Raw genomic sequence first — 13815 nt, 5'->3', positions numbered from 1 at the left:
TACAGTGTGTTAATCAATGTCACATAAACAAAGATGTGTTTAACAGAAGTCCTTAAGATGTATTAACGGCAGCTGAGAGAAACATTTTTTCTGTTCTCATATGTGTTCCCGAAATATACCCAGTTCTGCCCACTGTCAGGGACAGGAAGCTGGTCTCCCGTAGCACATTAGTTGTATTCTTTGGCTCTTAGTTTAATTCTGGTATCTCTGTTAAACTTGTATTGCAACAGTCTGCTGCCTAGCCACACTCCAGAAGGGAGGTTACGTTTGACACACTGAATCACTTCTACATGAGCTTTTTCATGGAAAAAAAAGTGCAAGTGGCCCTCTGGGATTGCTCAGTCACATTCCAATCTGATCAGAAAATTAGATACGTAGACATGACCGCATCTTGTCCTGGAGGTTGCAGACTACCTCTCTATCCCCCCTCTATCCCACAGTAAGAGTCTTCCCGTCTCTTTCCATATTGTGACTTTTTTTTTTTCCTACACTAATCTTTTTTTCCAGTGCTTTGCCAGGTTGAGTTTTAACTCAGGCTTACAGTACCTCTGTTCTGCAGCTTGACAGTTCCCTTTTGCTTAACTGTCTCTGAACTTGCTGGTCTGATTTACTGATTTTGTATTTCTTTCTGAAGTTCCAGTCAAATTTTCTGTATCTACACTATTTGCAACCAGCAAAGTGTAAAGTGCATCATGAGAGAGAGACTTATCTTTGATTCTGTATGTGTAAATCTCCTTGTGTATTATCTCATTAATTTTTCCCTGTCCTTCCCCTCCCCTACCCCTTTTTTGGTTGCAAGTTTGACCACATAAACGTTCATGTACATATAAATGAAGCAGTGTTTTACAATCTCCACTTTTTTATCTTGGCAGATTCTTATGCGCTTCTCATGAAACAATCTGTTTGCTATCACTGAATTGTTTTCTTACTGCAGTTTTTACTCGGATTAAATTTGTAACGTTTTCTGTTAAATTTTTAGCTGCTCAGATTATTGAGGCAGCGAGGACCTTTACAGCAAATGAAGAAGTGGTTGTGGAATGGATGGCCTCCAGATCAGAAGTAACCAGATATGTTGTTGAGTGGTATGAGGACCTGGAGATGGATCCTTTTTGTAGATCATGGCTATATATATCAAATTCTACAAACTGGAGAACTAACAAGAGTACGTTAATTTACCCATTACAGCTGTGACAATGTACAGATGTGCATGTATTTATATGTAGACTGGAAAGCAGAAACAACAATGAAGCCACAAGAAGCTGATTTTGAAAATAAAGTTAGCATTATTTCTCTACTTTTGGTCAGATTGATCAGTTTCATACTTAACGTATGTGTTTAATAGAGTAAAGGGGATTAAGATACCTAACTTCTACTGGCTTCTAGATAAAGCTAACAGGAATTGGGCATCTCCTTTATATGGCCTTTCAGATCCCCTTTGATCCTGATCCAGAACACCATACTGTAAATTGTATCTATTATGCACATAAAACATAATAAAATTGACATTTGAAAGATGCATAAATTTAATATTAAAGGATTTGAACTCTTGCAGCTTTTCTTACAACATTTTAAAAACAACAGTATTAAGTGTTTTATTGAAATCTGTGTGTAATTTAATAGCAATTTTAACTGCCTCAAATTTTCACATACCATGCAAGATGGTATTTGTTCCCATATAAGATTAGGCAACAGATTTCATGTTCAAGCACTTATGTGGCTTGATTTTTCTGACATGAAATTTCAAGTAGGGAGGCCTGACAGATGCATGCTATTTTAGCAGAGAGATCTAGAACCAAAAAACTGAATGCAAAGATGGGAAAGAACATGCGTCTTCATGTGTGTTAGAACATGAAATCTTAAAGAGAATTTCAGGGGAAATGTTCATTTGAAATAAATAAATGGAGTAATTGGTCAATTTGACATGTTAAATATCTTAGTAAGATTTGTATATATGACCGAAAGTGTTTCTCAGATGTTTGAGTAGCCATAAGATGCATGGGCAAATAGGTGAGGATCTGCTCATCTTTTTCTTTGAGGCTTACTTTAATTGCAAAATTTTCTAAATAGTAATGATTTGGCTATGTGCACGTAGTTGCCACAAAAAAATCTAATTTTACAACAGTGTGTAGAGGTCAAGAAGTATGTACAAAGGGAAGACTGTGAATGTTAATATCAATGTGAATATCCCTTGCATGTTGTCTTTAGATAATAAAATAGAAATGCATCTTTTTCTTTAAACATCTGGCTATTTATTTTACGAACATAGGAACAATGGTTAAAATGTTTAATATACATAAGAAAGTGAATTTTGGATTATTTCTTGTTTGGTTCTCCATTGGTGAAATTAAATTTATTAAATTTGAAGATCACTCATGTTCATGTAAGGATCTTTCTGAATCGCACATCAAGGAAATGAATTTCAGTCTTCAGGAAACAAGTACTCTGCATTTGCTATAGTGAAAAGGAGCATATGGTTTGTTCATGGCGACAGTCTAGCTTGCCTATGAAATTCGTTTTATAGGCTTAGACAACACTTCTTTGAGTAGTGTTTCTGTTGCAGTAAAACAAAAATCTGCTTGAAATAATGTTTTGAAATAAGATGGATAAGTCTGGAGTCTTATTCTGAAAATTGCTCTGTGCTATTCCAGCAAGTTGCTGTGAGGAATAAAATGCTATTTATAGACACTCATTTAAAATTCCTTGCTGCTAAGCATGATGGGGACAGATCTTTGTTTACCCTGAACATAAGTTGGACTTGATGCTTCAAGGTGACTTACAGTTGCTCAGGCCTGTTTCCAGCGTTTCTTTGTGGAATTTTGGAGCAACACGTGGACCATCATTATCTGTGCTGAACTGTAATACGTGTAAGGAATGGAAAAGCAGCCAAGAGCTGACATAGTGCAGGGGTCTGTCTATAGCAGCCGAACAAGCTGCAGACCTTGAGGAAGGAAAGGCTTAGGAAACCCTTCACACTGGCTTCACCCCGCTGGATGTGAGGACGCAGATGTGGCCTTCCTGAGCTGAAGAGTTCCTTGTAAGCAGGGAGGAGTGCACTCCTGAAGTGCTGGGCTGCCAGATCATTCAGAGTTTGAAATATCATTTCCAGAACTATGTCTTGAAATACATAAAATTCCAGTGCAGAGATTTTGTTTGTAGAATTGTACTTTTGAGTCAAGTTGGTTAGAAGTAGATCTGCAGTTTGCATAACTGGAACCTCAACATGAGGTTAAGAATCAGAGCTCCCTTGTGCCTTTTAAACTGTTTCTATGATTCACGTAAACTCTCCTCTGCAGAGGTAAAAAAAAAAAACCTAAAGATGATGTGATAATCAAAGATATCCACTGATGTATCACTGGATACTGGATTTTTGAAAATAAAAACTGTCTCCAAAACTTCACACTGTGAGAGATGAGTAGGTAGCTTCCTGCATAGAAGCTACATAAGGTTGAAGTATAATTACTTATTTGAAGTATTTCTAGTGAAAAATGAGTCAGAATCCAAGCACTCTTAGGAATACTATCAAATAGTTCATTGTGTTAAACGTAGTAATGAACATTTAAGATAAATATATACTGTTTATTAAAAAGCTGAAGAAAATACAAGTATGGAGCAGAACATATTTAGAATTCCATCTCCAGCTAGCAAGAAATTGCAGGATTTTTTTTTTTTACTTTTGTTGTATGAATTTTATGCAGAAATTAAGTAAATATCTTTTTTTTCTTTACAGAAACCTTTAAACCATTTATATGCTATAACATCTCAGTGTATCCTCTCTATGGAAATAAAGTAGGAGCTCCATATTCCATGCAAACTTATGTTCAAGAAAAAAGTACGTATTTACAACTATTAATGCTGTGAAAGCTGCGTTGTGGATCTGTTAAGGTGCATAATCTTTGAGCAACTTGGTACTCACATTACTGAAGGAGAGAGAGATGATTTAAATAACGCAGGAGCCAGGCTTCCTGATTTCTGTTCATAAACCAACTCTATGGTATTTTTTAGTAAAGAAAACACACGTCTTGATACAAGTACAGTGTTGTTTGAATCTACTCGTTTGTAAAGTTTGCATACTGTTTATAAAGCATTTGTTATGGATGTTGGCACAAACTTATAATTTTTTTAAACTGATAATCTCTTAAACTTTGCATCTATGTTTAGATATATAATTAGATTTGATTTTAGTGATTTAGATATAATGACTGAGTTAGTTGTGCCATATTTGTTACTAATACATGAGGAAATCTGCTCACAGAGTAAAATGGAAATGCTTGCTTTTCTTAAATTTTATAATACAAGAGAATATGTGCAATCCTGCATCTTAAAAATCGTAAAAAGCCCATGGAGCTTTGAGTTGGACAGAAACTGTGGATGAAAATGTTTTTTGCAAGGAGGGAAGGGTTCATTATTTGTAGAAATGTAATGTCAATTCACTGACTTTATACAGCTAGCTGTAAGACTCTAGTTCACAAATAAGCTTAAGATTTCAGGTAAAAATTTTAATTTGTGTGTGCATATATGTATGGGTCTGTGCAGCATTAAACAGCGTGAATTACTAGGAGATGGTAATGGCGTATACAGTGAGTAATTATTTTTACAAGCATAGCTAGAACTTGCTTTTAAATGCTTTCCTGCTAATAGAGACCTGTGAGAGTATTAAAAGATATTTTACCTCTCAACTTCTCTGTGATGTTTTGAGGATAGAGACTTTTAGTTATCTGAAGGTCCTCAAATGCAGTTACCAAAATAGAAGCTGGGAGGTGCTACCAGAAGTAATCACGTTAGAGAGGGTGAGGAAAGTTAGGGACTCTATTGGAGCACTGTTAAGACATACAATTACAGCAGCTAATGCTACTGGTATGTGCAAAGTAATGCAGATGGATAAAATTGTGACACTTAGACTTGCTTGTTTTTTTTTTTCTGATTTATAATACTTCTGTGTAGAACCATCAGAAGGACCTGTGGCTGACACAGGCATTCCAGGCAAAAATGAAATTACAATTAAATGGAAGGAAATTTCAAAGGATAAACGAAATGGCTTTATCAGTAACTATACAATATTTTATAAACCTGAAGGTGGAAAAGAATTGAGTAAGTATACATCAAACCTCAAAGCTTTCAACAGCATTGTGACAATCTGTTATCTGAAGATAATTATTTTTATAGCTTTTAGCATACCTTGTTGTTATATGCCAGAAATGTCTATCTGAAAGTACTGGTACTAAAATTCCATAATCTTTATGCAAGCAAATGTCTTTAAGATTTAACTTAAATGATAGGAGCCTTCTAGTGAGTGTTCTAATTTTTAATACTGCCTGTATATTCTTGCTCAGTTTCTTTGACTGTTCGGGATTTATTTTGTACAGCAGTGCTTGCTCTTAGTGAATTTTCTTTGCTATTAGCGTTGTACTACCTGTGGTAGGGCAGCAGTGACTGTGATCCACATCATCCTTTCTGCTTCTGTAACTGAGGGGAATGCAAAGCTAGTGGCTCTCCAAGATTCAGGCATTAAATTTAGGAAGTGTATGATGGCACTGTCATTTTTTTTCCCTTTTCCAGATGCGGGTAGAGGCTAGTATATGAGGCTTTTTGCAGCTTGTTTTCTGTTAATGGTAAAAGAACAATTATGCAGGATTGTGACAAATTGGACAATGTTACTGGTCACACACTTGATCTCCCTTTTTTCCATAAGTACTAGTCTCCGTCCATCTCCACATCTCTTCTCTCTTCTCTCATGACATGCTTCTGAACCCAATAGGAAGAATCATGGCAGAGACAGACAGCGGGGTTAAAGTGGAGCTAAAATATATTGGAAAGACATGGATTCTGTGTAATTTCGTAAATGATGAAGCTCTTGAGGGTTTAGTGAGTTTATAAGTTCTGTGCGTGTCCTTGGAAGAATGCTTCTCCCAAGTCCTTGGCTTCTGGAACAGAATAGTGGAAATTTTCTGGTGAAGATGTTTTTACAGTCAGTTTTATAAGAAAAACAAAATAAAAAATGATATCTAAGAAGATAAAATCTGCCAAGAAATTGCTTCTTTGGACATAGTTTTTTAGATTCATCTGATCAAATATGCTTATTGTTCTGACCTTAGTATTGCTTTCTTGCTCTGGAGGCTGGTGGCATAATTTTTCTAGCATGTTTTTATTTTTCTGCCTTTGGAATGACATCCGCACAAAGTCTTGGTATAATCCTCTATTCAGAACTTTCATAGCATAAATCTCAGCAGAATCCTTTATGCGAAGTGTTTCTGTGACCTAACTTTGTTCTTCCTGTATAATTTATAAAAAATACTTTGTATCACTCAACACTTCAGAAATCGTTTTCTACTTCTTTGTTTTATACATCACAGTTAGCAGACACCTAACATAATCTTAATTTTTTTTGAAGATCTGAAAATAGTAAAGCTTATCGTATCTTCAGCTGCTTCTGGACACCCAGCTCAGAGCCAGGGCTTGGTGATTAGTGAATTGAAAAGAGGAAACTCTGACAATTTCAGTCAGATTCTGTCCTCTGTGTACACTCATTCTTGCCATGTTAGTTGCCAAGTGACTTGATACCGGCTGCTTTGTGCAAGGTCATCCGCAAGGCACGCAGCCTCAGCCGGTGCAAAATGCTGTCTCCATTTTACTTAGCAAAGCTGCTCATACACAACAGATTGTGCCCGTTTTAGGGCTTCAGATTAGTTTCCAGAGGAAATTAGTTTTTAGTAGTAACTCAGGGGAGTTGGTTCTAAATGGAAAAGTCCTACTGTACTGATGTTTTTTTGAGGATTCTCTCATATCACATCTTTTTAATAAGAATACAACTTTGAGTTTGTGCCAAGGTGGCTTCATTGATGACCTTTTAACTCTATAGCTTAGCCTTTCCTGCCTTGATTTAAGGGAAACTGAATTTGTTTAATCTCAGGGTATACTGCTGCACACCTATTTCCTGAGTGTTTCTTGACTGAATGAGTTAAATAATGGCATAAGTTGTTTTTGGCTTCATGCAGTAGAAAATGTTTTAGTGACTTTATAACATGAACGTGTTTTTAATATTCTTTGTAGATATAGAATATTATATGCCTTGCTTAAAATAATTTAAAAAGTAGAACATGTCATACTAATTCCAGTAACAGAGAAGGTATTTGAAACACTGCGTTCTATTCAGAGAAGCATTTGGAAACTTGGGGGGCGGGAGGGCATGTTGCTTTGAGGTAGCTTCCTCTGACTTTATTGGGGTGATGTCCAAGTGTTTGATACGTTGCATCCTTTTGGATATTTGGTGTCTGACTGCACGTACTTAGAAATACAGTTCAATTTCAGGACACGCAGAAGCATAAACTTTGCCAACTATTTTAAGATCTTAATTTCTGACCTTAGGTCCCACAGCTTGAGGGTATAAAGTTCTCAAAACACTCTTTTTAAGGGTAAAATATATTTTGTGAGATTGTTTTGCCTATCTTAAATCTTGATGAATTTAAAAAATACATGATGGCTTATTTTCTGCCCTCAACTGTTAGGTAGCTTTGATAAAACATTGCTTGATAATTTAAGTGTTTTATCTTAAAGGATTGTTAGCATTGGTTTGTATTTCAAATTGTCTGTAAAGCACCCTGTCAGCTATCAGTGTAAGATAAGATTTTTGACAAACACTTTGTGTGTTTGTTTACATCAATCTTCTCCTAAAAAGATGAAACTGTGAACCCTGATGTTCTGCAATACAGACTGAAGTCCTTACAAGCGAATACCCAATATACAGTTCATATCATGGCAACCAATGAAGCTGGCGGAACCATGGGAGAACCAAAAACCTTCAAGACTTTGAAATTCAGTAAGTAATATTCAAAGTTACTTATTACTATTTTTAAAATAGGTTTTGGGGGTAAGAAACAGGATATTTTTATTTAAGCATTTTTTAGACTGTAAATTCATCTGGTAGTTTGCTACTCAAATGCAAGGTGAATTATGCTAGGCTGAGGGCTGGTCTCTGCTATCAGTACCTAGCTGTGGCAGGTGGTGGAAAGCCAGCTCAGAAATCTGAATGCTACTTCAGTCATTAAGTTTTAAATATACATACACTATAGTTACTCTATTTCCTGCTTTGAATTTCCTATTTATTTTATAATAATGGGGAGAAGTGGCTCTATACAGTAGTTTTAGGTGATACTGAAACATCAGCTGCCTAAAGAGGTGGTAGACTTTTCATCCTTGGTGATATTTAAAGCTTGGCTCAGTATGACCCTGAGCCATCTGATCTAATTACAAAGCTGTCCAAGATGACCTCCGGATGTCTCTCTGAATCTGAATTACTGTGTGATTGTATTAAATAAAGTAAATTCAAAAAAAACAGTATACCTTTTCCTGTTCCATCATAGACTGCTTTTCTGGATTGGCAGCTGTGACTTGTTGGATGCAAAATACTCTTTAGATACCTGTCATACAATGAGTACCATACAGCATCCTGAGTAATTTTGGTTAGTTTGGGCAGAGCTTTTTAAAATTGTGCTAATTAGGTGACTTAGATGTTTAAAACTAACTTTGTAATAGAATACATGAGGAAATGATAAACATCTGTTTTTTTGTTTTGTTTTTTTCTTTGAAGATGAAGACGACATTATTTTCATTGCTGTACTAGTTGGATTAAGTATGTTGGTTTTGTTAGTCCTTTGGATAACATGTATTCTTAAAAAGCATGTGTGAGTACATTTTATACATTCTATTACCAGTACATCTTAACTTGTAAAAGGCAGATTTTTTTTAAATGCTTGTGCTGGGTTTTGAACCAACGTCAGATTAAGAAAACGTGGCAATTTGAGTAAGAAATGACTAAGTATACAGATTAGCATATAAGTGCTGTTACAAGTTATAGTCCAAAAATTAATATTTATTTTAGAAAGTGCAGTAAATCAGAATAAAGAAGTAAATGATATGTAAATCCATTTCTCCTATGGCAGTTTAGCAACTGAATTGTCTGAGGATAGGTACAACTGATGGGATATTGTGATTGAACTTGCTGTTTACAGAAAATGTTTCATGCCAATTGCAATTCCATGGTCTATCAAGTCGGGGACACACAGCCAAAAATAAAGCTGTCCATACGGTCTTAATACGTCTGCTAGTATATCACTAGAATACATTTCACAAAACTTTTATTGGTTACCTTAGCTACATTAATACTACTTTCATGTCATCTGTGTACACTACTGTGTGCTGTAAAGCAGTCAAACAGAAACTAGAAATTTCATCGTATGAAAGAATTTTGCTTGTTCGATGGGTATGGATCCGTATCCACATATGATCCCTAATCCTTTTATCTACTGTCTCAAATGACCCTTGCCAGCAAGCTGCTTCCTCAGAACATGGGAATGTTAAAACATCCTAAAGACGGTCTTGACAATTTTTAAGGCTACAAAATATACTTTTCTCTAGCATGAAAAGTGATTGGGTTGTTTGGTTGCAGCTTAGTAATACACCTGTTTAATCTTTACTGTTTTGGAGGGGTTGTTCTAAGCTATTAAAACCAAGATTTTTATTATGTGAAGCAGCAGGTAATGTTGGTGTAGTATGTGTTATTTCCACCTCCTTTATATCTTCATCTGTGTTGCATACTCTGATTTCTCACAATAGTAAGAAATTGCTTCAGTCCTGGAGGGTACTTTGAGATGTAGCTGTGTCTTCATATTCTGGTCTGGATCAAACTGCAAAGTGATTCAGCAGTCTGTCAAGCTATGGCCTGGTTTGCATACACTTAAGCGTATATCTAATCTGAGCAGGAGATTTTGTTACCTGTTCAATGCTCCATCAGAGTTACAAGATACAGCTTCAATTCACATGATTTATCTGCTGCTGAAATAAGAGCTCAGTGTAGCTCTAGTTTTCTATAATGGTAGTGCCACTTTCCTTAAAGCAAAGCTTACTTGAGGTGGCTCTTCACTGAAGAACTGTCCTGAAACATGATCGCAACAGTTTTCATATACGGCATTATTTTAACATAGTATTACTTCATCTTGTGCTTTTCTAGGCTAAACAGTTACAATTATGAGTTAATACTTAACTGCAAGCCTTTAAATCAGAAAGTCAATTTCAGTGTATCAGCAATTTTTCTCCAATTTTTCTTTAGTCCCAAAATTTTACTTGTTGAGATCTTTTTTTTTTTTACAAAAGACACAGGGGGGCGGGAAATAATTTTATTGGAAAAGATAATATTAATGTAGGAAAGACTTTCTTTGTAAAAGTTTGGTATTTTATCAGTATTCAGACTTTTTTGACATTTAATCTATTTCTTTCATCAGTTGACTACACTTCCTTTCTCAATTACAGGTTGAAAAAAGTTTGTTGGCCTGACGTACCTAATCCTGCAGAGAGCATTGCAGTAGAATGGCCTCTTGATGCATCTATGGTAATAATCTCAATTTTGTTCATTAAAGGTGGGATCAAACAGGGGGAAATGCCTCTCTGACAGTTGTGCTATGACTAAATCAAAAAGTATTGAATTTATAACACTAAAATGAAAGAAAAAATATCCTTAGTTTTATTTCAAACTAGTAGAAAAAGATGTGTGTTTATAAACCATGTTCCTTTAATTCTTGTATGATAAGTATAAATAATGCTTTGAAGTTAGTGGTTGATGGGCATGACTCATTAAATACAATGAAGTATAATTTCTCAGGGTGTTGAGTCTATTGATTCAGATTGCCAAATCTGGATAGTTCCTAATTTCTCCACAATATAGGTTGCAGAACGTATAATCAGATTTAGCAATCTTTTTCACTGTTTGTTTGCTGCTTAGTGAATTTTGACACTTGTTTAAATGAAATGATGTGATCAGGATTCCACAGAACATGTAATTTTTGGAGAAGGGGATTGTAAAATTTGGTCTGAAAAAATGGCTGCTCAGAGTGTAAAAGAGACAAAGTTCAGCTTGATTCTGAGCCTTCATTGAAACTCTTTATTAAGCAGAAAAAAACTTGTTATGAAAGCTTTTAAGAAACAAACAGAATGACATTGTCATTTTTTAGTCCTCTTTCACAATGTAACTGCATTCCAGGTGAAATGCGCATCAGGTCTTCATTAATGCACTTTTTAAAATGGAAAGAGTCAAACAGCTCAAATGGCAGTTTCATATATATATGTATGCATATAAATATATATAAAAAAGTATGCATATATATACATACATATATTTGTGTGTGTGTGTATAAATCTTCTGATGCATTATCTACCTTTATCATAATCTTCAAATTGATCTCTTTGTATTGACAGAATAATTCATTCCTGAAGGAAGTAATGTCTGAGGATAAAACCATAGGTGGCTTGGAAGATGTAAGTGTTTTGGAACCCTGTTTTCCTGAAGAACATGAAGACTCACTACTAATGAATCGTGAAAACCATGTTTCAGAATATACTGATACTAATACAAAAGACATGATTAATGGAGATAAAACGATACCATATAATGAAGAACATGAAGCTGCCAAGCATCTTTCACCATCCATGCCTTATACGATTTCTGACCAAGATTTCAGAAGTCAAGTGCTTTCAAATTTGATACCAGCCAAGCAAATTCAACCCATAGAAATGCTGGAAGATGATTTACATGAATCCCAACATACTTCACATCAAAATGAAGAAAATAAGGAAGAAGCTTTAAACCTCTCAGATCTCAATGAAAAAGCAGTGTTCAATCCATACCTTAAAAATTCTGTTAATACAAGGGAATTTCTCGTTTCTGAGAACTTGCCAGAACACAGTAAGAATGAACCCAAAAGCCAGTCAACTGCCATATCTCCTTTTCAACAAAATGTTGTAGGACAATCCTATGTAACACTGGACGTGGTTAGGCTGGCCACAGCTCATTAGCATGAGAAACCTTTCTCCCCTTGTGAGATTTATCCTGGCAGTGCTGCCTTTTCCATATTCATGTGTTCTAACCTGGATGATCTCTGTTACTCTGGGTGAAATTACCCCATTCTTTTGAAAGGCTGTGAAGTAACTAATGCACTGCATTTATACCTGTGAAAGTTCACTTCAACTGTTGTTTCTTTTACCTGTTAGATGTATAAGAAATGATGCAGAGGAGTCAGCTTTTTTATTTCTTCTTAGTTCTCCCATATTAGTTTATTAAAACAAGCTGATCTTTCCTGTGAGAACATCCAGCAGTGCAAGTAGCTCACCAATTTCCCTCCAGGTGACTGGTAGCTGAGCACTGTTGGGGCACAATGTACTTATCTGAGCAGAGCCAGGGTCTGCCAAATCCTTCCTTGAAGTTAAATGAAGTAGAACTACTTTCCTACTCTTCTTTCCTCCAATTGTTTGATTTTGGATTTTCTGTAGTGTTCCTCCTATTTGGCAAGTAATTAGTAGATTGCAGTCATCATCTTGTTGTATCCTGGCTCCTGAGTTAACAGTTGGCTCAAGTTTTCCTATCTTTTGTTGAGAAGATATTTGTCATGTATATGTTATTGACTTATCTACATTTTCAAAAAGGTAGGCTTCTGCTGGCTTTCTTGCTTCCTTCCCCTCATCTCTTGTTTTTAAATCTGTATTTTGTGCGGATTTTCATGTCTCCTCTTCATTTTCTACTTACAGCTGTTTACTGCAGGATATCTTATCTTAGTGTTTCTTCGCCTCTAATTTATTCTAGCTTCAGACTGTTTTTCCCAGTTGAGGTTTTGGTATTTTTAACTGGGGAAAAAAAAATCAGCTAAATATAGCATCTTATGCTGGGATAAGCACTGAATTTATATTTAGGGAAGTCTTTCTCCTGTAAGTATTGAAAAAACACTACAAAACATCTGCAAAATATCCAAAGATGTCCTCTAACTGATTTAGAACTAGAGGTTTCTACAGGAAGGCTGTAAGTTCTGAGTCATAAAACTACTTGCAGTTTGTTCTATGCAGCAAATGAACATGTTAATTAAGCAGGAAACTCTCAGTCTGATTTTTTTCAGCAGAAAAGAGGCTATTACTGTAAAATTATCACCAAAAATATTTATTATATTGAATGACAGATTAAAAAGAGATGTATTCAACTCTGAATAAAAAAATGTTAAAATGGTGCATTAGGTGTGGTATGTGCCTGGCAATAAAGTCATTTTTAGACTTTAATCTATTTTGGCAGTATGTGAAGGTTTGACATAATTGGTCTTGTTTGTGCATAACTGCAGGCTTGTTTTGGGGAGAAAAGGTACCACTCATGGGGATGGAAAAAGGAGAGAATGAGAACAGGCAATGATGGCTTTTCCTTCTGGTCAGGGAAAGGAATGGGAGAAGGGAGAATCCATTGTTCAGCATAAATTAAGCTGAAACTTACTCAGAATGTGTTGGCTGTTACTAAGACAGGGTGAAGTTTGCATTCAGACAAAAAAGCTACATGAGTCGCTTGAAAGTGCCTTCTGCTTTACAGCAATGTTTCCTTATTTTCCAAGAAATGATAAGAAAGCTATTGCCGCAAACGTTTTGTACAGCAGCACTGATTCCGCATCCTTCCCCGACAAGGTCTTTAGATCACCTTCCCAACCGTGGTGCTATAAGCCAAAATGTTTGATTGTTCTTCCTTCCTTAGATAAGTCATGCTCTGAAATAACCATAGGGATGCAGATTCACCTTTGCCAGTGCTCCTGCTGCTTCACTCACTTTTGAATTTTCTTACAGCTACATTGCCATTTTTTAGGGCTCAGAAGTCACTGACTCAGTCACAGCTCTTTTTTTCCTCTTAAATTTCAGTATTTGTTCTAATATCACAAGATTTAAAAGGAAACACAGAGATGTTTTAGTGGACCTATCTAAGAATTGTTTAGCAACCATAGGAAAGGTGCACGCTCTGAGTTGTGT

General features: G+C 35.7%; 1 protein-coding gene across 2 annotated transcripts in view; it reads left to right on the top strand.

The window, feature by feature from the left end:
- LOC112995737 (interleukin-31 receptor subunit alpha) overlaps positions 1-13089 on the top strand; it is a 33844-nt gene extending 20755 nt beyond the window's left edge. For both annotated transcript variants that reach the window (XM_026120908.2, XM_064501517.1), the window contains exons 12-18: positions 980-1162; positions 3728-3829; positions 4942-5088; positions 7673-7813; positions 8585-8678; positions 10303-10381; positions 11245-13089. In XM_026120908.2, coding sequence (XP_025976693.2) covers positions 980-1162; positions 3728-3829; positions 4942-5088; positions 7673-7813; positions 8585-8678; positions 10303-10381; positions 11245-11841 — 1343 coding nt within the window. In that variant the 3' untranslated portion in view covers positions 11842-13089. The remainder of the gene's footprint in view (positions 1-979; positions 1163-3727; positions 3830-4941; positions 5089-7672; positions 7814-8584; positions 8679-10302; positions 10382-11244) is intronic.
- The last annotated feature ends 726 nt before the right edge of the window (positions 13090-13815 follow it).

This window comes from Dromaius novaehollandiae, chromosome Z, assembly GCF_036370855.1.
Source record: "Dromaius novaehollandiae isolate bDroNov1 chromosome Z, bDroNov1.hap1, whole genome shotgun sequence".
NCBI lineage: Eukaryota > Metazoa > Chordata > Aves > Casuariiformes > Dromaiidae > Dromaius > Dromaius novaehollandiae.
Note: the sequence above shows the minus strand (reverse complement) of the source record. Positions and strands in the feature narration are given on the sequence as shown.